The sequence below is a fragment of the Parasteatoda tepidariorum genome, chromosome 3 (assembly GCF_982258835.1).
Source record: "Parasteatoda tepidariorum strain Cologne lab strain chromosome 3, Ptep-v5.0, whole genome shotgun sequence".
Classification (NCBI taxonomy): domain Eukaryota; kingdom Metazoa; phylum Arthropoda; class Arachnida; order Araneae; family Theridiidae; genus Parasteatoda; species Parasteatoda tepidariorum.
This window is the reverse complement of record NC_141757.1, coordinates 118,457,182-118,483,041: the sequence shown is the minus strand read 5'-3', so window position 1 is coordinate 118,483,041 and position 25,860 is coordinate 118,457,182. Positions and strand designations below refer to the sequence as shown.

Here is a 25,860-nt window from a genome sequence, read left to right as displayed (position 1 = left end):
TAGTGCGCAGCCATAAGCGCTTCCGTATTACGGGCTGGCTTTTCGTGTGCTTATGAGTTGGTACTTTTATTTATTCATTTTACCTCAATTTCATGTTTACTAAATGTAAGAGTTGAAATTTTCTTTTAAATAGGCTCAAAAATAGCTATGTTGTGTAATTTAATGATTAAATGTAATCATTAAATTTTGTGACAGAAAAGCTATTTCTGCGACAATTTGAAAGCAAATTTCGTGACAGTAATCAATAGAAAAGTGTAAAATTAACACAAAATTAAGATAATTTAGATAATAAAAGTGCCGTTTCAAATGCTCATGAGCAGCTAGTTCATAACTAAAAGGCGACCCTAGCGGCTTATGATGACTTTTCCAAACATTGGTTGCCATGCAATTCTTAATCCTTATGATGCTTTCTACCTGTCAACCAAGTTTGTTACTAATGTTCAAAATCATCCTGCATAAGGAAACAAATATTAAACCATCAAATCAAAATGAGCCTTAAGCAATTTTTAAAATTATATATTTTTTATTAATTTTAAATAATTAATCTTCAAAAAGTATTCATTTTATAACTGCTGTTATTTTAAACAGCTTCGCAGAAAAAGAAACGCAATTTCATGACTGAAGAAATAATTATTAATGAATAAAGAACGTTTTTAACAGATAATTATTGAGATTTGTAAAGAAATTACCTTATTAATTTTTCCCTCTCTGCTCATGGGATCAAAAATACTTCAGATTTCAAAGACCTCATTATTATTGAAGATAAACTCGAGTATAGAAAAAATTGCCATAAGTAATTTTAGAAAACTCGAACATGAAAAAAAAAGAGAATGAAATATTTCTGTTTAAACAGTTGCAATCCAATACTCGAGTGAAAGTGGAATAAATAGAAATGTTTTATGAGAATATTATCAAAATAACCTTTTTTTCAGAATTTTTTGATTGGAATCTTAAATGAACTTTTTTTCATTCCAATTTTAAATTATTTTACAAATTAAAGCTAGACTAAAAAAAATAATCACGAAAAATAAATATATGTGCATATCTATGTAAAAAAAAAAGGAAAAAATTAATCCTACAAAGCCTTTTGGTTGAAATTATGCAGATATAAATAAGTTGTTACTTTGTTTTACAACTAAGTCATTAATTTGGTTCAGCCATTTCATTTACTTTATTTACTGATTTTTAACAAACAGTTAATTATTTGTTTTTCGGAAGAAAGACTTTATGTTTGCAAGTTTTTGGGAGAAAATAATTAGCTAAATGAATTTCAAAAGCTTTTTTCTCTATAATTAATGTATGTTAAGGTTGAGTGAAGAATATTTTACAAAAATAAATGAAAAATGTACGATATTATAAAAAAAACAACCATTTTAACATAAGAAGTTTTATTTCATTTACACGTAGATAAATATTTAGATGAAAAAAAAACTGAAATTGTAATTTCTATTTTGAACGCTATTTTAGATAATTTTTTATTTATTTCTAAATTTCTTTTGCTTTAAAAATAACTTTAACGGCGGGAGAAAAATATTTTCTTTAAAGAATTCTTTCATAAGGTAAATATTTGTAGATGTCAAAAAACTTTAACAATTTTAAGTGGTATATTATAAAGTATATTAAAATAAAATAAATAAATTAATTAATTAAAATCGATCAATTTAGTTTTTTTTTTCGTGGTTATAAATAAGTTTAATATTCATCGATCCAAAATTTTGGCTCATGTTTCATACAGTTTTTTTTCTTCTCAAAATCCAAAATTATGAGTATTTTAAGTAAAAATTATCCCTTTCATATAAAAAAAAAAACCTCAATGTATTTTAATCTTTTTAGTATTATTTTTCCTCTGTACAATTATAAAAACTATAAAGTTAGTATTTTAAAAACAGAGACATGATTTAATATATAAAGTTGAACTTTAAAACACAATTCCTCTCTTCCGGTAGAGATCAGAACTATATAAAAATAGTGTTGTGTGCATCACATAGCTATTCGGAGGGGACACTAGGGGGCCGTCCACAAATGATTTCACATTTGGAGGAGAGGGCGGGTGTTGGAGAATTTATGACAACTTGGAGACAAGGTGGAGAGAGGGGTAACAAAAGTGTGAGGACACACATAAGCAGAATTTAAAATAAGCAGATTAGATATTTTTAAATTGCTTTTTATTTTTCTTCTTCATGAAAATAAGTTCATATGCAATCCTCATTATAATAAGGTTCAGAAAGGTCCGAAAACTCATAGTTAAAAGCTTAAAAAAGTTAAAAATATTATCCGAACAGCTAGTATATTTTTAATATAGCTTGGCATAACTGGCATGTGACAAGGGAGGTAGGGTGAAACGTGGCATTTTATGACAAAGAGGAGAGGGAAAAAGTGTAGCATTACTTATGAATGATCCTAAAGTGAAACTCTCTAAAAATATCTTTAATCACAAGCAGTATATTTTTATTTAAATATATGTAACATTCTTAATTACTTTATTACTGTTCAATTTGCTTTTTATAAATTCTGCAGATGGAAATTATCTAGATTTCAAGAAACAATAAATCTTATTGAAAATAAGTAAATTAACTTGTTAATAAAGACATTTTACTCCGTCGTCAAGAACTCAATAAGTTTCTGTTTACTAGAAAATAAATTAAAAAATAATATCAGGAAAGGGTAACCTTATAAAGTAAATAAGAAAATCCCATGTTATTATTAAACAAAAATTTTAATGTATTTTCTTTTAAAATCCAATAACTAAAAAAAAGATCAAATGCTGGTGCACTACACAGTTAATTCTCAAAAAATTTTAAGTTTATATTTAAAGCAGATTTAAGGGGGCACAGCTGTAACTGGTAGCATCTGTAATGGATCGAATACAGTAAAACTGGTTTTATTATTGCAGATTTAACAGCTTACTTTCATGAATAAATTAGTATTTTATAAGTGGTGTTGAACAGCTGACTCGCGTTTGCATTTCATGGTGAGGAAAACCACGAAAACTTCGCACGGTCAACTCATTTTAATCATTGATCCATCTACCACTGAGGATATTTTACGTCAGCACTGTGGTTGGTGTGAGCTGGGAGCAGAATTCGTACCAACCAACCACAGCTGGGATTCGAACATGGGTCACCTCATTGGGAAGCGAACGTCCTATCCCCTGAGCCACCACTGCTCAATAAATGAATATTCTAGAGTGTAAAAATATTTCTATTTGATACAGTTTAGAAGTTAATGAATAATATAACTATGCCATTCGAGCAGTCAAAGAGAGGCGCCGCCCCGCTGAGCATGATTGCATTCCTTAGAATGATTCTGCATCATTATACCCAGCTGCGCTCATCATATTTCTGTTATGCAGTGTCTTTTTTTTAAATCTCATCTGATATCTACTTATAAATTTTTGAAAACCGTCAGTCTAATTTAGATCGTTTGTTGCTTTTTTATCATGTTAGTCTGATGCTTTTCATATGGTTTCAAACTGGGTACCAACTTTTACAGTCAACACTCGTATTTTCAATACTTATTTTTTCTGCATATTTAATTAAAATGTAATATTTCTACACATGTATTTACCTTTTATGTGCAGAGATGATTTTCGCTTGGTGTGCGAACAAGTGTGTCATCACCCTCCAGTGAGTGCTTTCCATGCTGAATCAGAGGACTTCCAATTCTACGGCAATATTCATCCGAAACTGAAATTTTGGGGAAAATCTCTCGAAATCAAGCCTGAAGGAACCCTTACTGTATACCTGAAAAAGTAATCCCCTTTTGATCAATAAATTGCAAATAACCTACAGCTTTTCTATCGATTGTCCCAAAAATGACTGATGCAATTTAAAAATCAAAGGAAAAAAAAACAACAAAAAGAAATGCGATAAAGATGTAAGGTTTGTGGCAATATGCTTAGGAATCTAGGGAATCTCATTTCACCAAATTGCACATTTAGTAAACCTCCGGTCAATAGGTGAAGCTGAAGGCATGCGAGAGCAGAAAAAAATTTTAATCTATGTGAAGGATTTTGATGATGGTTTACACCAGGGATGGGCAAACCTTTTTTGGTCGAGGGCCAAAAATCGAGAAAAAAAAGTTTGGTGGGACGAGTAAAACCTTCTAAAATAAAAATTCTAACTTGTAAAATAAAATAAAGTCAATTCATCATTGAACGCATGGCACTCTACATCAACTTTGCATCTTTCAGTTGCCATTTTGGGGTAAAAAAAATTTTACCAATAACTCAAAAAAGCAATAGCCATTTTATGCATTTAATAATTTCACCATTATTTACAATGACGTTGTTTATGTGCAATCTTTCCATACGCAGTAAGTGATGTTAGAACTCGCTCCGGCAGAAAAATCCGCGCTTTGGAGCTTAAAATGCGCAGTCTGCCACACGTGCGCAGTCTGCCACACACCAATTGAAGCTGTCTGTGCTAACTATTTCCATCAATTTATGTTCTGTAGAACAAAAATAGAGAAAGTAAAAAGGTCATCAGTACTTTGTTAAAAAAGAAAGAGCAAAAATAGCTCTAAACAAAGTTGACAAGAAAATTGATATATAATGTATATTGTTTATATTCGCCATGGATCGGCAAGTTAAATTCTGTCCGCGGGCCGGATAAAACCTTCTGGTGGGCCACAGTTGGCCCGCGGGCCGTAGTTTGCCCACCCCTGGTTTACACGTTAGAAAAACGCATATTAATGTAGTTATTCCTATTCTTTAATGCCACCTATTGGCGAAGAGTTTAACAAAATGTGCTGTTTGGAGGGATGAAATATCTAGTTTCCTAAGCATATTGTCTCAAACCATACTTTTTTATTGCGTTCCATTTTTTTTCTTGCTGATTTTCAAGATTTATCCGTCATTTTTGGTACAACCGGTATTTCTTAAAACCGACCAACAGACAAACTGTAAAAAAAATTTCGCAATTTTACAGTAAAGCACTGGCGAAACTGCCAGAAATTTTCCGCATACTACTGAAAAAAACCAACACATAGACAGAAATTTTCTGTAACAAAACCGCGCCAAAAATTTTCATATATAACTTTTTTTTCCATAGTGCAAAGTACGGTAAAACTCAGCATAGTTGGCTTCAAATAATTAGACATTGATTATGATCTAAACGGTTATGTCAAAGCGAATGGTGGTACGAGGCGATGCTGTATAGTGTTGACTTAGAGAGGAAGTTGCGTGGTCACAAATGTAGTTCGTTCGACATCGGCTGGGATCGTATTAGGAACAGTTGGGTCTTTAGAATAATTTAATAGAAAAGGGTGTACGTATACACACTTTTTCAGAAAGTTTTTAATAGTTGCTGCCGCAGAAACGATTCATCTGTATGAAATAGGCTCGGTTAAATAAAAGAAATTCGTTGCCTGCAGGAAATGTTACTTCACAGATCATCTGCAGACACTGGATTTAGTAGAAAAAGAAAATATCAAAATCTCCTGTTCCGATATCAAAATTTTATTATTCAAAACAGAGAAATGTGCACCTAACAATTAAAATTTATATTAATGGACTCAGATTTTATATTTTTACCGTCGAATTGTGTCTTTTGTCAGATTGAGATGCAATTTTATAGTAAATTTCAGTAGTTTTAAAGAACAGAAATTCTCCATGGGCAATTTACTGAAATTTTCTATTTTTTATCAGACATTTTCATACAGTGCAGTTTTAGTAAAACTTATATTATGAATCATACTTATTCGTAACTAGAATTTATTCGTAACTAGTTTTAGCTTTTGTAAAATAAAATAGCTTTTCCGTCAAATTAATTTTAAAATAAGTTTAATTCAAAAACACACATAATGCAAAAGAATAGTTTCACGAATTTAGAGTAAATTAATAAAAAATAAGAAAATACAAAGCCATTAGTATTTTTTTCATAAAAATTACTTTTCTACAAACTTAATGTAAAGCTAACAATTAAGTACAACAATTTAAATATTTATCATCGGTAGTTTTTGCTATTATGGGTAACACATTCTTTATTTTATTTTACTGGCTTCAAAAAATCGAAAGAGAATCGAAGAAGAATCGAAAAATTAACGTTAGGAGCTTTTTGTTCTCTTCCGAATACAGAACTATAGGCAAAAATTTCATTATTGGATTGTTATTCTAATCTTAATGTATTCGCACACATAGTTTTTGTCATTAACCGTTACAAAATAGTTTTTCCAGCGATAATTTACAAAACGATATTCGTGATAAGTTTAAACTGCTTTCATCAGCGTTCGATTTTTTGTGTACAGCAAAACATCCAGTTGTAACAATTACACATGAAACTCTCATTATCGGAAATCAATTTAAATTGTCAAAATGTAAGTATAAGAAGCTTTCTTTTTAGGTTCTGATTCAGTGTCGATGCTAGGAATCTCGGCCTTTTTAGGATTGTATATGTTTAGTCATTAAATGAACTAAAAATGGAAACGATATTTAGACAAATGACAATGAAAGTGCTATGACATTTTGTTATAAATAGAGAATACTGAAATTTTAATAAAACTAATGTAAATCTGAATAAATGTATATTTATTGTTATTTTTAAAGAAAAATATGGCTGTTGAGAACACCGAATTCTTTAAAATTTGTTCATGAAACAAATTTAAAATAATCTCATCCTCTCCCCCCCCCCTAGTTTTTTCCTCAATAATATCTTTAATGTTAAAAGTTAATTAATTAGGCTTCATGCATACAAATTTATATTTTAATTAAAAAAAAATCAGTGAAATACTCAAAACTTTGATTCACAGTACATATTAAGCTTCGCTTCACACTTTACATTTTGGGGATTAATACTTAAAGAAATACGTATATTAATGATATCACAAGTGTTCCTATAATGTTTTCAAAAACAAAGATTCACAATTTATAGTTTTAAGAATCTCAGAAAGCCAAGCTAAAAATTAATATTAATTACTGTATAGCATTAAAAAACATGACTCTTTATTTTCAGGCATAACGAAGTGTATACATGGACAAATGTCCACTGCTGTGTTCACAATATTATAATTGGAAAACTATGGTTTGAGCAGGTGAGTATCAACCACTTTGTTTACAAAAATGTATCAGTACACTGTGCAAATTAACTGGGACAAACACAAAAAATTTCACGCATGTAGTTTAATTAGTATGAGTTTTATTACAAGCAATCTAGTTGGGAATATGTTCTTCAGCTTTGATAAAATCTCCATCTAAAACCATTATTACACATTTATTTTTTCGGAGTTGTGCTGCTCACCTTATTCGTGTCTCGTCACAATTTTCTATGGATTAATTTTCATCAATTATTTTAATGTCTTAAAAATATTGATTTACCACCTTACAATTATGACATTCAGCAATCTAGTTGAAACAAACAACCACCGTTAGTAAATCTTTGCGTTACAAATACAATTCCGTCTAGTATTGGAATGTTTTTTTTTCTTCGCGTTCATTATTCCTTCTTAATTCTTTATACACTGTAAAAAATTACGGTAAAAAATACCGGCACACAGGGTGCCGATCCTTTTTACCATTGAATCCATTTTTACTGGAACAAAAAATCTGACAAGCCGTAATTGTTACAGTAAATACAATAAAATCACTGAATCAATCTAATTAAATAAACATTACGGTAAAAATTAAGGTGTCATATTTCACGGTAAAATGGATTTTACGGATGATGCAGCCAAAGCTTTATACCTTAACTTGATAAATAAAACTTTTGCTTTTGTCGATGTTGAAACTGTTTGTATTCCTCGAAAGGTTTCGTCTGATAAATTTAGATCGAAATCATTAGACAAGAAAATAGAACGTGTTTCATCATTGAGTACTTATATTCAAGACTACGAAAATTCAGAATTAATCAGAGAATTCTTTTAGCCCAATTCAGGTGCTATCACTTCTTTGAAGATGTTAATTGTTTTACAGATTGGCGTTCTTGTTCAGCCTCTGGGTTCAATAAGAAAATTTTAGTAGCTGCTGAAGCCCACCTTGTGATGTCCATTTGGTCAAATCGGTTCAGGTCTAGTCAAGGTCAACCTCTTGTATAAAAATATAGTTGAAATCATCATAAGTGAAAAGTCTCTATTATAGGTAGAATTTAATGAAAAAAGAAGATTCTCTGAATTTATTTGCACAGCACTGTAGTTAAACAATATAAAAATGACATTAAAATATACGAAAGAAAATTTTATCATCATATCAGCATATAAAAAAAATAATGATTGCAATTCTGAAATGCTTCCTTTATGCAAAAATATTATTAATTAATTATCCCTGGTTCTTGTGAATATACGAGAAAAATTATTTCGGTTACAAAAAAAAAAAAACCAGAGGTAATTTATTCCATTATATATTTCACTATATACAATTATTCCATCAGTAAAAAAAAAAAACTTTTAGTATAAATACTCAGGGCATTGTATGAAACGTCATTATTTTAAAGAATATCTAAGCATTACATATAATGCTTAACATTTGCAGGCAATGTATGAAAGATAAGATATATGAAACATTTTACTAACCATTGAATACAATAAATAGAAATTTCATGGAATATAAAATAATCTTTCCGCAAAGTATGGAAAAATGTTACGTATAACAGTTGTACTTTAAAAGATATCTATTCTTTAACAATATAAATGTTATTTTGGATAAAAAATATGAGAGACTGCCATTAGGGGTAGTAAATTAATTTTTAATCCAGGAAAAAAAACCTATCGAATTCTAACTAATCTCTATTGAGGAAGACTAGACTAAAACCATCAAAATTTGCTTGACTGTCAGAAAAAAAGAGAGAAGATTTGAAATGTTGAACATTTGTAACTTTCAAGTGGCAATCAAACTGATTTTTATATTTTATATCCTATCTTTCTCAAAACTCATTCATGTTTTCGATAACAAAATGTTTTTCCTTTGCTTAAATTTTAATTTTAATAAATATTGCGAACACTTTTTTGACAAAATTTTACCAATATTTTGCATACATATTAAAGGCGGTCATCAAGAACACTCTGAATAGTTATAAGCAATAACTTATCAAAAGTCAACATTCTATAGAATATCTAGGCATTTTATAAAATTCGTGATGTGTTTCATACTTTGACACTTTGTCGTTTGGTATTCTAAAGAATGCTTAGGCAAAAGATAAAATATTTAATCGTTTTGTGCCTCGGCGGCAAATTTTCGATATTTTTTAGAATGCCTATTATTGAACTTTGTTGGTAACATAAATCCATCCACGATACTTACACACACGTCACACGCACAGTGGTTTTAAGCAAATAACAAGCCAATCAAAAATCTTTGAACACAGAAAAGTCATGTTAAAAAATTGTTTTGCAAAAGTTTTGAATTCTTTGAAACCTCTCAAAACGTCTGAAGTTTTTTTCAAACATTGGAAGCTTTTAACGAACGACAACCGAGAGACATAAACGTAACCCAAAAACATTTTATGAAATCAAAATAAGTCTGGAACATTCCGTCCGCAATTGCAAAACCAGTTTTTACAAAAATTCCTCAACTGTCTGCTGTTGTATGAGGCAATTGAAAAGTTGAATTTTATTCGTAGAAAAATAGAGAAAGATTTAAAAAAAAAGTTTTTAAAAACCTTACGTCAAAATCATAATAAACATTTTGAACTTGTTATTATGTTAAACTGTAATTTTTAACGTTTGTATATTTTATTAAAGTGTTTTAAGATTTAAAAAAAAAAAAAAAAAAGGATTTTAAATTTTCATAAAATTTTTCAAAAGAATATTATCAACAAGAATTATTTAGTTGTTATTAGTAGCGATTATAAGTTAATTAAAGAAATTAATAGTTCAAAGTAAAAATAAGTTTAAAATTGAATTTTAAATTGAAACAATACTTTATTTTCGTGAATTTTAATGGATAAAAAAAAATTAAAATTAAAAGTTTTTAAGGAGCTATTGTTTTTAGACCCGAGTCTCTATAATTGTTTTAGACATCACCACAAACTGAAAAATAACTGCGGGTTTAGAAAATATAATACAACTCTTTATCAATTCGCTTCAGAACAAAAATAGCGCAATATGCGCACACGTTGAAATTTATGATGAGGAAATGAGGATGGGACAGTAGTTAATAGCTTCGAATATCCCAACTCACACGTTGAAATCTATAAAGAGGATGGGACAGTAATTAGTAGCTTCAAATATGTTGATACAAATGTTGAAATCTATAATGGATGGGACAGTAATTAGTAGCTTCAATATGCTAACTCACATTTTGAAATCTATAATGAGGATAGGAGAGTAGTTAATAGCTTCAAAGCATGAATTTTAAATAGTAGTCAATTCGCTATAACTCGAAGTACGATAACTCGAATATTACTATAACTCGATTTTTTTTATGGGGTCCCGACCCTTTTATCTTCAATTTCATGTTAATTATTCTCGATTACTCGAATTTTACTCCCTTTAACTCGATTTTTTTTGGATCTTGGAAGAGGCTAAAGCTGTCCCTCTTGAAGTAGCTGACCAATGGTTAAATGAAACGTTACCAAATTTACTTAAAGGATACAATTAAAAATGATGTTTTCAATATTTATGAAATGGGTTTATTTTTTAAATGTCTTCCAAATAAGACTATGATGTTTAAGGATGAAAACTGCACAGGGGTAAAATGAGCAAGGAACGTTTGACTGTCCTAGTTGGAGGAAATGCGTCTGAGACAGAGAAATTGCCCTTAGTTGTTATCGGAAAATACCGAAATCCCCGATGTTTCAAGAATGTAAAAACGTATCCTTTGGATTACAAGTCTAACAAAAAGTTTTGGATGACATCAGTTTTATTTGAAGACTATGTAAGAAAATTGGATCGGAAATCCTTCGCTAAAAAAAGAAAAGTGATACTCTTTATGGATAAATGCACAGCGCATAGTGATCTACCTAGTTTGAAAGCAGTAAACTTGCAGTTTCTCCCGCCAAACACAACAGCAAAGTTGCAGCCGATGGACCAGGGTATCATAAAGTGCTTCAAACAGTCTTATCGTAAATGGCTTGTCAGAAAAATGATCTTAAATATTGTAAGCATTTAGAAGATTTGTAATTAATAAATAAGCATTAATTAAATAATCCGACAATATTTTAAAAGTTCAAAACCGAAACTAACGGTAGGTCGAGCTTCCGATGCGTCGAAGTTTTTCGTCAGTCCTATCAGATTCGAGTTATCGCGAATTCACTGTATTTAGTGACATTGAAAAAGTAACGAAGTTTCGTGTCCATAATTTTGATCGATAGAATCGAAAATATTTGTAAATAATAATATTTATATGTAATAATATTTATACAAATATATTCCATTGAGCTTTATTTTATTTTTATTATTTCTGTTCAACGAAATTAATGGGGCACATGGTCCTTGGGCTGAAAAAGATCACTTTTTAGGCCTAGTACTGTGGCGAGCTAAGTCTGCAATGAACTTAAAATAACAATTTAGAAACCATTTCATTTACATTTGAAATTACTTGTCGCAAAATAGAAATTATTATTTTTATTTTACACCTCTCTCATAGTTAGGTTAAGTCTCTTTGCTATGCAAATTATTTTTAAAATTAATAGTTTGAATCGAGAGGATCCTAACAATAGTAAACTAAATTCAACATCTTTAGATGATGTTTTGCTTGAACTATTGCTTTTTCTAACCGTAGTTGATTTATATGAAAAACTGAAACTGATAAAAAATAGCTTAGACACAAATTAATGCCGATAATGATAGATTACTATCGATATAAGTTAAACAAATAATTGAGAATTTGCAGTGACGCTATTGAGTTTCGAGTAGTATCCAAACTTATCTTTTGATACTTTTTTGATGCTAAGTATTGATACTATGTCACCACTGGATATGTTAGCATCATTATTTTTTTTAACGTTTTATTACCTTTAACGAAAGTTCAATAAAAATTGCCTTGCTGAACGAAACCTTGCATAAACTAAGATTTTGTACAGCGTAAATCAGTCATATTAGTTTACACAGCTTATTTTTAATATATTTCAATATTTTTATATAACTAGATGTTTCAAATGTATAATTTGTTCTCCTGCTTTGTATTTTCTGATCAGGATTTTTATTTCCATTTTTATATAACCAGTATGGAATGATGGAAATTCAATGTCATACAACTGGTTTAACTGCTCAGCTGAATTTCAAGCCGGCAGGATGGTTTGGACGGGATTTAAACCAAATCGAAGGTTTCATAACAGATTCCCAGTGAGTGAATTTTCAATAAGTTGATATTTTTTTATAATAAAATGCGTAAGACATGCTTATATATCATCATTATCAATATTTACTCTTTACAGTTATCGTCATTTATATTTAATATGCATTATACTTTGCTTCAGATGAATATTAAGTTTATATCAAAATCGGGTTACTTTATTAACAGAAACGTTATTACAAAACATACAATTAATGATAATAATACAATGTTTTAGATAATGTCTATTCATACAAAAATACCTTAAATTTTTAAAAAAATAATATATTAATAAAAAAAATAAATTAATCAATAAAACTAATAATAATACTAACATTAATAAAACCTTTTTGAAAAATGAAAGCAGAATACACGAGAATATTATTTTCTAAATAACGGTGGTATTATTTTTTTTTAGTTACTTTATTTAGTTACTTAGATTATATTAATACATTTTATTGAAAAATAGACGAAAAACAAACTTAAATTTAATAACTCGAAAACAAACTCGAAATTTGAAAGAAGACCGAAATCCTTTATACTTTCAGGCACAGCTGTAAAATAATATAATTTTGCTGCAATTAGTGTACCTTAAGAAATCATAATTATGACTTCCAAATAAATTCGAAATTTAAATTAAGGGAGATGAATGACACATTTTCTGACACAAATATGCATGACGGCAAGAATCATAAATTCTATAGCTAATAGTTTTAGATAAACTTAATTACGCTGTACGGAAAAGAAAATCTAAAACTTTGACATAAAATATCTCGATTGTCCGCATCAATATCAGAAAGATGACGAACTCAATGCTTAGATACGTTCACTGAGTACACGTCACGTACGAAGGATCAGTGCAGCGCAGTTATCACAAAACAACCTCAACAGAGTTAGTGCAGAACTTATGTACAAAATGCTACATTGAGCGAACATTTTCGTATCTTGAATCATTTCTCAAAAAATGCACAAAATATCGTACTTTTTTAATTTAAAAGGTTTTTTGATTCAATTTTAAAGGTTTTTGCTCAGAGGATAGGGCGCTCGCCACCCAATGAGGTGACCAGGTTTACATCGTAACGACAGTGACCTTACTCGGCTCACCGACATGAAGAATGCCCGACGCAGATTTTCTGAAAGAGAGAGACTGTGGTGACTGCAGGTTTTCGTACTCGCACCGACAGTGCTGACGTAAAATATCCTTAGTGGAAGTCAGATCATGGGTTAGAATCCCCTTGCTGTCGGACTAACCGTGGGAGGTTTTCCTCTCTATGTAAAGCAAATGAGGTTGGTTCCATCAAAAAGTCTTCGACGCAGGCTAGTTAGTCTCAGTGCTTGATCCAGTAGTTACATTGTCTTCAGGGTTGGATTTAAAGTTACAAGGCAAAGGACATTGATGGTCATAAACTCAGAATCAGGTCGTCTCTTTAACACCGGTTATAAAATAAAAATTTAAAAGGTTTAGCGGCGTTGCGAGAGGAGAAAAAATAATGCCCAATGCAGATTTTGTGAAAGAGAGACGACTGCAGGTTTTAGTTTTTAAAAATAGAGAAATAAAAAATAAATTATACTTAAAATATTAACACGCATACTTATCCATGCATATTTCAAATAAGTCATTCCTTCCGCTTTATCGTATGCAGATAAACAGTCTTATTTAAGTAACTCTTCCAAAAATTAGAACTGTTTAAATTTAAACCGGTTAAATCCAACTTTAACAAGTTATTTTATTTGAATGACATATTTAGTCACCTTGAAAAACGTCATGTTATCTACACTGGCATTTGATACTTTTTTAATTATTTGAAATAAGAACACAAAAAGTGTTCGTGAAATTGTTTGCATTTTTTTTTAAAATACTGCAATTTAATGGCAGGGTGGCATTTTAAAACTTCATATTTAAAAAAATTCTAAAAGTAACAAGATATTTCGATTTTTGCATTATTTACGTATTTTGGTTCATTCACGCCCAAGCCTCATTCATAAATAATAGTTAATGAACAAAAATTAAATTAAAATAAGATCACTTTAAAGTGGAATAAACTGGAAAAATTAAAAAAAAAAAAAAAAAAAAAATCCAGCTTGAAAATGGTTTAGTTAAAGAATTAGAAAAATTCCATATCAGCTCGCAATACAAAATATCCAAAAACTAAAATTATTAAAGCTGTAATTATTAGTTAATACTTGATACGCTAAAGATACAACATTTTTATTGTAAAAATGTTTTTTCTTTCTTTCAAACTGCCCTCATTGATGTTTTTATATATTTTAAAGTAACGTTATTAATTAAATAAAAGTAACATTTTATCTAATAAAAAGCAATATTTTAGCAAGTAAAAAATTTTTTTTTTATTTGCTGAAATGTTACTTAGAATGTTTTTTCATTACAATGCTCGTATGCCTCAAACTTAAAGTTTCAGCAAAGAAGTATATGTCTTTTATCTATATTCAAAATTAGATAAATTCAAAATTTGCGTTTCTAAAGTATTACAGCAGACAAGAACTTTTAATTTAAGAGTATTTTGACATTTTACTGAAATACTTTATCACTTCACTTTTTATATGGTATTTTAAATTATTAAATGTGGATGCCATTTTCTAACAGCTTGTACATTTGCTGAAAAATAATTATAGAATATTTTTGTTACTCTTCAATTTTGACATTTTAAGCAGATAATTCTTTTGTAGAAAAAAGAAATTGTGCTTTCTTTATGGAAAATGGACAAAATATCTGAAAATGACATCTCTTGAGGAACACGAGGAATACTTAAAGACACATTCAGATAAACACAAACATAACACAGGTAAGGATTTTTCTTTTATTTCTTTAAAATGCACTTTATTTTAATGACACTTACCTTAAAAGATACATGCTATAATAATAATATACGAAATAATACAAGGTAATATTTCACAGACTCCATTGAGAGTATTAAAACAGTAGAGCTCAAACTATCGCTTCTCTATTCTTTGTGAACGATAGATACGGGAAAACGACAAATGCGGGTCATCTTAAAATAGTAAATAATGATTAGAAAATGCATGAAATTTAATAAATTCACAATAAGTATAAAAAAAAATTAATTGAAAAATTATGTACCAGCTATATAAATGCAAAAGAAGAATAAATAAATGTATGTATTTATTTAAAATATTTGGAAATTTTGGTTCATTTTCTTCTCGGCGCAAAGGACATTTATTACAGATTACAGTTCATTTATTGAAAATTCTTGAGAATACGAAATGTTTTCATAGCTTTAAAAGCCTTCCGCAATTGTTTGGTTAATTCTATGTTGAATGTGTATAAAGTTAAACAATGAGAAAAGAGCACAAATAATGCCACATAAATTGATATATCATCGTTTCGGTTCTATAATGAAGAACTTTCTTCACAGTCCCAAACACAAAAGAAAAGATGAAAACCCAGAGGTACATAAGAAATAACAAAACAGTTACAACAAGGAAAAAAGATGTTCAAATATCTCATTTTTCCAAATGCTTTGAAAACCATTTTTGTTTAATCTCTACAATTGCAATATCTTTTGAGTATTCTACGCCCACCACAATTTTTTCCCCTCAATCACTCTTCCTTAGTTTGATTATCTTCTCCCTCAAACCGCTTTTTTTGTTGTATCTTGTTTGTAATTTTCTTTTTCATCTCTGTGTTTCGACAATGAAGAAGGTTTTTATTATAGAACCAAAATTATAGTATGCCTATTTATATGATACTATTTGGTCTTTTTTCTCTATGTTTAGCATTATTTTCAGCTATCACTTCAATTTTTTCTACTGGACATAAAGTATTGCCGTGTGTGTAAAAACTTGTAAATTACTTTTAATCGCCTTTAATCCAACTCGGCTTAAATTAATGCATATTTAAGAACCTCTCTTTCTTTCTTTTTTTTTTTAAAAGTCAAACCCAAATAAAAAGACCAAAATTAAATCCCATGTACCAGACATTAAGAGGTGTATTTAAACATTTATACGAGCAGTTTTAGACCTAAAAATACGTAGAAAAATCTTAATTTTTTTTAATACATTTGTTTAAAGCCAAAATAATATAATAGTGATAACAACTAAGGTATTAATTTTTAATAACCATGTTTCAGATGGAGGTAATGCAGAAGATTCAAACCACGATACTCCATCCAAGAAAATATCCTCAAAACTGAACATCCTAACAAGATCGTTTACAGGGGGTGGTTCTAGATCACCGGAGCCTCCAGTTTCTCCTCATGTAAGAGTCTTAACTTGTAAAGAACTCGAAATGTGTGTTATGCAAGGAGTTAAACTACCAATGGTCTAAGGTACAACATAGTGTTGTACGATTTTCCTTACTTAAAGTGAAAGGGCTCGTTCACAATATATATATACATATGTAGGAGTTTATGGAGCATAAGAGGAAATAACGACAATAATTTAACAATCAAACGTTGTTCTATGATATAAAGTTAAGAGTTAATTATAAATTCGGGAGTTTTCCCGTCTGGATTCGCTGGCGCCTTTCAACGACGAAGAGGATGATGAAATTCCCTAAAGTATTACATGATGACGGCTGATGTAATTATATATATATATATATATATATATATATATATATATAAACCCTTTTCGGTGTAGCATTTCTTTAAAGTGTTAGATGGGCAATATTTAAGCCTACATTTATAGTGATTTCGGATCTTAGAATGCCATGGGCAACACATTAGCAACTATGACCGTAGATCGTGAATTCTAAGTAAAAAACTATACTTGAGCTTCATGTTGTTTAAAGAATAGTGGTAACATAAAAACGGTGTACGATTTTTAAAAGCAAATAGTTTTACATTTTCGGTGGTTTATAATATTTATGAAATAAACGTTACCAGACTGGATACACTGAGTTGGATAGGATTAATAAACAAACAATAATGTATTTCCTACAAAATTTTGAAATTATTTGAAGTATTATTTGTTGCATAAACAAAATAAAAAGTTAAAATTGGTCCCCTTTCCCTCATTGTGTTGTCGTAAGCATCTTCAAAACTTTTCTTAGATGAAACTATATTTACAGCGAGCTAGAGTAACTTTTATTACAAGTGGGTTATCATTTTTTACTCCTGACATCTTCGTACAAGTATGTCTCTTGAAGCATGGAGATTGAATTTCAGTGAATAAATATCGCATTATTATGTCAGTAGTTATTCAAAGTCTAACTTCCTTATTGTGGTTACTAGTTATTAACTTCAAAATTAAATAACTAAAGGACCCTCTAAAATAAGAAATACGGTGATTGCGTGTTATTTTCACATTAATGTATGATATCAAAAGAAATTTGTAACACTGCACCAAAATAACGTAAATAATGATAGGTAAATAACAAAATTATATGTTCAACTTTTCATGCAATTTTGAATTTGTTAGTTGTTTTGTTTGGGTCTTTTAAATCACAGATATTTTTCTTATTTTCTTTTGAAAGGATCCATCAGAAATGGATGATAACGATGGTGCTATTCCCAATAGCGATTCCTCCACATCTTTGGATATTCCCAATTCTACATTGTTGTGGCACGTCCAAGAAAGACCAGATGACTCACTGCAGGTACTACACTAAATACCATCATTTCATATCTCACAAATACATCGTCTTTAAAGTTACAAAAACATTAAAAATAGAAAATAATGAAAAGGTTTTAAACCAACGTCCTACTTTTTTAAGTAAATGATGGAAGGAAAGGGATATCAGGTAAAGAAAGTACACTGGTGTGCAAAACTTAAGCAACAAGTGGTTTTTCGGCCACAGCTCCTCAACAAAGTATAAGATAGCCATGAAATTGCAGTATAATATGCACGTAATTCATTAGAAAGATTATTTGTGTGCAAATTTTTTGAAATAAAACGTCGTAGGTGATGTAAGTGTACGTAAACCTTGTGGGTCGGCGCGCGCATTTCAAAGCTGTGATAAAAGGATGAAGAGCACCGTAGTTAAAGACATTCGCTGCAAGTGCAAGTGATTTGTTTTGTGAAACATGTCTTCAAGAAATCATTTAGACGACTTTACTCGAGGAAGAATGATTGGGAAGCTTGAGGAGTGGCGTAGTGTGACCAGTGTCGCCGAAGAGTTCCGGATCAACAAAAGTGTTGTTTCTCGTGCTTGGAATGTCTTTAAAACTACTGGTACAGCTGTTCGGAAGGTTGGTGGTGGCCGTCCAAGGAAAACAACACCAAGAGATGACCGTTACATTGTCCTCCAGGCGAAAAGAAACCGTTTTCAGTCAGCGAGCGCCATATCTCAGCAACTGTGCACAGCCACAGGACGACAAGTATCAAGATTTACAGTGGCCAGACTCCTCTACAAAGGTGGCTTATTTGCTAGACGTCCTGAACGCTGCATACCTTTAAAGGTTAGCCATCGGCGGCACCGTTTAGAGTGGTGCAGAGAACACGAAGCCTGGACACCTCATGAATGGAGTCGTTTTAGTGCTACAAGCGATTCTCAACGTCAGTTGATCTGGAGAGAGGTTGGAGCTCGATTTCATCCCAATAACATCGAGGAAAGAGATCGTTACGGTGGTCCTGGAGTTGTCTTCTGGGGTGGCATTATGTTGAACGGGCGGACTGAGCTTCAGATCTTCGACCGAGGTTCTGTAACTGGAGACCGCTACAGCAATGAGGTAATCCTACCCCATGTGCGTCTGTTCCGAGGGACCATTGGACCAGACTTCATTTTTATGGATGACAATGCCCGGCCACACCGTACTGCTAATGTTCAAGAGCTACTGGAAAGTGAAGATATCACACGAATGGATTGGCCAGCTTACTCTCCAGATCTAAATCCCATAGAGCATGTGTGGGATGCATTAGGGAGACGTCTTGCGACACGACAGTATCCTCCTGGTAACACCCATCAGCTGAAAGATGCGTTAAAGGAGGAATGGAGACGTTTACCCCAAGAACTCCTGGATAATCTGGTGCTTAGCATGGACAGCCGATGCCAAGCAACAATTACAGTAAGGGGAGGGCATATCCCATACTAGGGAACATCTGCCAGTTGTACTTACGCTTCTTCAGGCAACGCCACTATATGTCAAATAAAGCCGTTTTTTTTATTCCATACCCTACTTTAAGCTTTATATTCATTTCTGCGCCATTATTCTTTTACCATCGTTTAAGTACAAAATAATGTACATCATATTCAAATTTCATGTCAATCGGATGATTTCTTGTAGAGTTATGACAAAAAACGCACTTGTTGCTTAAGTTTTGCACACCAGTGTATATAACAGATGGGAAATCAAACTGCAATTGAGCTTAACAATTCAGCTACGAAATTCTTCATAGATCTAATTTCTTTATCAGACTTCAATGATCTTTCCAACTAAATCTGTATGTCCGAAAAAAAAAACAATTGTGGTGGCAACATTTTATTTAATAAATGAATTTTCTTCAAAAAAACATACTAGAAATTTTTCGACTAAATCTTATAGTAATTCACAAAAAAGCAATCAGGTCTAAAAGGCACCTTTTAAAAAAAGGATATGTCGCTTACCCTTAAAGTCTTTTTTAAGTGAACTATTTTTTTAAATAAAATAATAACATTAAATACAAAGATTTTCAACGAACACATGGCTTTGAGAGTTACTTAAAGTCGTGATTATCATGCAAAAGCGAAAAGTTTGAATGTTGAATAGTGTCAGATAAATTACACTTGGATAGATAATTCAATGTTTCAGCCCTAATACGTTAATGAATCGCACTATTAAATTATGCGTACCAGTTCAAATTTCAAAATCAAATATTCTTTTTCCAAACTTTAAGTAACTCAAAAAGAGTCATATGTAGTTATAATAATAAAAAAATATACCTGTAAGCTTACATTTTCTATAACTATTTAACGATTCGTTTTCAGATTTTGAGTTTCAAAGTAAAATAACAACATAATTAAAATTATGAACATTGAAATTATAAAAAGCTTTCATTAAATTTACATTTATCATAATATTTGTTATTTTTAACTAAATTTTTTGGTAACACACTTAGCTGTTATGACCGGCTAACTTACCTTAATTTTTCTAAATAAGTTTGAATCATTCTGTATACTTCATCTGATCATTACTATCAGCCCTGTGGCAGAATTTTTTCGGGCTTTCTGCCACAAACTTCCCTAACACTAATATATATTTTGCTTTAATTATACTTTTAATTATAACAATTATTAATTTAAAGTAACAGAACCGTTGTGTTTACAGAAAAAAGTATAGAATAAAAATGTGTAAAAATTTTAATTGTAAAAGTAATATTTTTTTAATTCTAATATTATAGGCGATATATTCGCATTTTGTTGGCGGAAAAATGCACTAATTATTTCCTCTTTCAAATTTTATAAATCATGACACAAATTGAAATTCGTAAATAATTTAAATGATAATAAATAAAAATTCGTACATAAATTAAAAAATCGTAACATTCGTGCAGTAACTCCCAAAATAAAGAAAAGAGATACTCAAAAAAGTGTATGTAAAACATAGTGTTCTTTAATGAGAAAAAAAATTAAAGAAAGAACATCATTTCTACTTTCGCGATTTCTGAATTTCTTTTATCTTATATTATTAATTTGAAATTCTTGCTGAAAACAGTTATGACCGATTTTTAAAAAAATCTCAAATGAGAATTGAAAAATCACGATTATTTCTTTCCTCTCTGGTGCGCAAGAAAGACATCTTTGAAAAAAAAATTCTGCAGGAAACAAAAAAAAAAAAAAAAAAAAAAAAAAAAAAAAGCATTTTTCGAAAAATTATGCAGAAAGGAAAACCAAAATCTCCCCCTTCCCAAATCAAAAATTTTGTTGCAAAAACTCTGTAACGTTCTGCGACAATGTCGCCGCAATTCTGCCACGGGGACTATCAGATTGCTATTCTTCTAGAAGACAAATATTCTAGTTCTCATATCGAGCGATGAGCTTTACTTACAAGAATGGATCAATAAACAATCAAATATACAAATTCCTAAACTAACTTCAAGCATATCGTCATAATTAAAGCAACTTTCACAAAGGAAACTTATCGAGTGGTACAAGAATTAGCCTGGTGGTAGTGTATTACTGATAATGTAATGGTTTCTAATTTACCATCTTATTACTTCGACAAAAAATAACTTGTAATTGACAACCTAAAAAATAATTTGTTAATTTATCTTATATCTTAACTTTTCGCATTTATTCTATTTCAGTATTACAACTTCACAAGTTTTGCTTTAGCTCTGAACGAATTGCGAGATAATATGGTTCAGGAACTTCCCAAGACAGACTCGAGGCTAAGACCTGATATACGAAAGTTAGAGGAAGGAGACGCAGGTAAAACTGTAGCACCTTCTTACTTAACATGCTATAAAACGTGGGTCGGCAATCTAGCCCATAAGTCGATCACGGCCCGCCATCCTCTCTTAACAATATTTTTCAGCATTTGTCCAAATCATTCATTAGTAAAAATATTTTTCACGCCTTGATCTTATTGATGTCTGTCTTCCGGACTATTCTTAAACATAAAACGATTCGCAATTGGCAAATTTTTGAAAGAAAATATATTTGCGAACAAACATTCAGTTATCGAATCTAGGTTCACAAACGAGCATCAACTAGTCAAGCGTGTGCTTTCAAACTGGACCACATTAAATCTTATTTCACACGTACCGCTGTTGGTGTACCGCCACGATTTAAATTATAAAAAAATTTTATTTGCGAAATTAACGTCAAAAGGTAAAACATAATCATTCTATACTGAAATCGTTTAATGCATATATTTTTTTTATTAAAAATGTCTTCTCAAACTTTATATGCTACAATGTAATTTTATATAAAAGTAAAAATATAATTTCATATCAAAAGCGTAATGATTTTAGTATATAATTTGTTTTATCAGACGAAATGGCTTCGAAATCTTTCTCGAAAACAAGCAAGAAATTGAAATTATACGGTTTCCTTGTGCATGTTTTGTATACAATGTGCATACACTTACAAATATTGTTTAGTCATTACTCTAGGAAGTATATGAAAAACTTCCCTAATTCAGTTTACTATGCGCGACTTTTTAAGTGGGAAAAGAATAGTATGAAATTTGAATTATATCATGAGATTCAATTTCATTGTTCGAGACATGACACAGATAGGCCGTTTTTCGATATTCTTATGTACAGAGAAAAATAAAAAAGTGGTCTAAAATCATTTCATCTGTTTTCAGATTGTACCAAAACAAAGTCGAAAGATATTGCTTGTGGAGAAATGTATAACTTTGATTAACAATCTCCTGATGATTTTTTTTAAAACTGAAGAGCTCAATATAAAAAAATCTAGAAACGAATGACACTTAAACACAAATATGTATACTTCTTTCATTTTTTTCCCTGTGACTTGTCCCGCAGTGGACTGATCGTTAAGACACGGTTCTCATCAGATCACCGAAGTCAAGCATGACTGGCTGCGGTCAGTGTGCGACTGGGTGACCCACTTGGATCAGTCTGCGTAGGGACCGAGGGTGTGCGGTATTGGTCCTCGTTAAACTGTGCTACCGTAAAGTGCTCGACTTCGCGCGCAGGTCGTCGGGCTACCGAAGCGGGGGTGCCATCCCCTCCGCAGAGGATCAAAATTGTGATGGCATGTCTTCGGATCATCCTCCGGGATGTTTCCCAGACCGTCGCCAATAGCCCATTGTGCAGCTCTAGTGCGACGTAAATTAACAACAACTTCCCTGTGACTTATAACTATCTCATAATACGATCATCAATAATATTTTACTTTAAATAGGAAAACAAAATTTTATCAACAGAAGCAGTTTTGAAAACTTTCTGCTATTCAAATTTTGTAGAAATAACATAATATTAGAAATTACATAAATATTCAACCATAAAATTAGACGAAGTAATCTTAAAATCATAAATTTCTCAGTGAAGTGCATAATAATTATAATAAAGTTTATTTATTTATTTAAGCGTTATAAGATTTTACAATATATATATATATATATATATATATATATATATATATATATATATATATATATATATATATATATATATATATATATATATATATATATATAAATATAATAACAGGGCTACATCCCTGTTATCATGGTTGTATTCAGCTTGAATAATTCAGTCGTAAGCCTAAAAAGGTTTATTTAAAGGTAGGCTGGTGGTTATAACAGTCACATCCCCACTTCACAAGGGAGGGGGTGTCGATAAAACTCCGGATGGTTCCGGCAGATCTTTTATGGAACACGTTATTCAGGAAGAGACATGCGAAAACTATCGCTCTCGCATTAAATACTTAAAGACATGGAGGTGAAAAGGCTCAGTCACTGCATAGTTTGTAACTCTACTCATCATCGATAATCATTTAATGCTTCCTAATATGGAAGTGAAAAAGGGACAAGATTCTAAAAATAACTCCTCCTTTGAAATATAAATCTAATTATAATTCAATGGTATGTTTTGAGCCTTGAAGTCCCAAAATAGAATTCCTACACCTATTCTTTACCAAAGACATTTTATGAAAACGAAAGAGTTTTAATGGTTTAATTAATACAAAAGTATTTATAATTTTTGTATTCCATATATATAAATTTGCCTATTACAGAGGGAGCTGCAATAGAGAAATCAAGAGTAGAAGAAAAACAGAGAGAAGCTCGAAAACAAAGAAAGAAGAAAAAGGAAACCTATAATCCTAAGTAATATTCTTCTGCAAAATATTCATTCATTTTATAGTAAAAATTAGGTTCAGTTGAGTTTGACCAAATTTTTATAAAAAAAGCTCACATAATTAAATATGCAACTTAAAACAGTGATGCTCACATAGATAACGTTTTTGCATTCCAAAATTAGATTTAAAAAATTGAGCACCAAAAACTTATACTTTCTCTATGTTTGCAACTTTTTTCGAATAATTTTTATTTTTACTTATTTTAGTCAATGCACTTTGCAAGTTACAAATTAATTTACAGTAATAGTTCGTAAATTGTTTAAAATTGGATAGCAAATTTAGTAATAGAAAGAGAATATAGAATTTCCACACTTACTTTTCATTGGGAGGAAACAGTTTTGAAGTTGTTACCACGTCAAGTTAATGTAGATAAAAACTCTAAATTTTATTAGAAATATCATTAAAACTATTATTGCAGAAAATAATTTAAAATCAAAAAGCGCCTTTGTAAACTTTTATTTGAAACTTATAGTTAAAAGTGTAAAAAGAACTTTTTCTTAGAAAACGTTTCTATAACTACTGCTAATATTTTGCAAATATCTTTAACTACTGCAAATAATAAAACTTTATTACAAAGTTAATCTGTCATTTTTAGAAAACGATTACAACAGTTTTCTTAAAAGTTAAAGAATACGACACACTAACAGAATGTTTGGATAACAAATTGTTGTTCAATAACAGTGTATGAGTTATGCAAATTTTGAAACAAAAAAATGAAACGAAATATGAATGCATACATTTTTCAAAGATATGTCTTTATGTGAATAACTATCGTTTTCACACCATTTTATAGGTATTTTCAGAAAGGGAAAAAACCTTACTTAAAGGATGAAGTATGGCTTTTCAACAACCGATATTGGTCCAGGAATTTCGATGATTGTCCAGATATATTCTAGAAAACTTCCTCAGGTGATGAAGATTACAAGTTTCAACGTTATAGCTATATGTGAAAGTTAGACAAAAAGAGAAAGCTATTTTATTTTGTTTTAAACATAGTTGAATGCTTTCACAGATAGCATGCGCTGTGTTCAATAATTAGTATTCTTTGAAGAGCATGAATTTATTTCATAGCTACACAAACTACATGGTGCTTCATTGCATATTGTTGAGATGTAATTCTTTAAGATATTATTTACAATAAGCTATTTTATTCAATGATAGTTAATTTGTCTTTCATAATTGTGTGCATGATTTGCAGCTGATTTTATGGCAATAAAATTTTAAATGAATAAGTTTATGACAATTAAAGAGAATAATCAAGATATGAATTTATTAATGAAATCTCAAGCTATTAGGTTTAATTTTAGGCTATTTTCTTCCAATAAAATCTCAAGCATTGTAATAGTTTTAGAAAGTATATATAAACAATCAGATTACTTAATAATAATTTATTTATGAACTATAGAACAATTATTTAAACAGCAAATTCAGAATACTTTCCTCCAACGCAGTCTAAATTAAAACAGTTTTGGAAACTAAAGGTTATAAATAAGATATTACCAATTTACTTATCAAATTTAAAGTTCCAAGCTTTTAATAAAAAGAAAAAAAAAATATTTTCAGTAAATGAAAATGAATAATTCAAATAAAGAATAATTCTAATTTATTTTTCGAGAATTAATTAGAATAATCAAAATCAATACAAATAATTAAAATCAGTGATAATCAAAATGAATAATTAAAATTAATCATAATCAATATGAATAATCAAAATCAAAAGTTATAATTAAAATAGTTGTTTTATTAGGTTATATAAATATAGAGCGTTAGATAATAACTCTTCACTAAATTTATATATTGAATATTTTTTATTATTAAAATATGCTATAATTTAAGCAAAAAGCTGCTCTTAAACATTTCAATGAATTTATATAAATTCCTTTATTTGCTATAATTAAATATCTAAAATGATAATAATGATAAATAA

General features: G+C 30.1%; 1 protein-coding gene across 1 annotated transcript in view; it reads left to right on the top strand.

The window, feature by feature from the left end:
* The window catches only part of LOC107454872 (oxysterol-binding protein-related protein 2), a 108,175-nt gene extending 82,571 nt beyond the window's left edge, over positions 1–25,604 (top strand). The window contains exons 5-13 of the mRNA XM_087159976.1: positions 3,581–3,751; positions 6,951–7,029; positions 12,095–12,213; positions 14,891–15,006; positions 16,312–16,439; positions 17,658–17,780; positions 21,407–21,530; positions 23,811–23,901; positions 24,727–25,604. Of these exons, the coding sequence (XP_087016102.1) occupies positions 3,581–3,751; positions 6,951–7,029; positions 12,095–12,213; positions 14,891–15,006; positions 16,312–16,439; positions 17,658–17,780; positions 21,407–21,530; positions 23,811–23,901; positions 24,727–24,829 (1,054 nt within the window). The 3' untranslated portion in view covers positions 24,830–25,604. The remainder of the gene's footprint in view (positions 1–3,580; positions 3,752–6,950; positions 7,030–12,094; positions 12,214–14,890; positions 15,007–16,311; positions 16,440–17,657; positions 17,781–21,406; positions 21,531–23,810; positions 23,902–24,726) is intronic.
* The last annotated feature ends 256 nt before the right edge of the window (positions 25,605–25,860 follow it).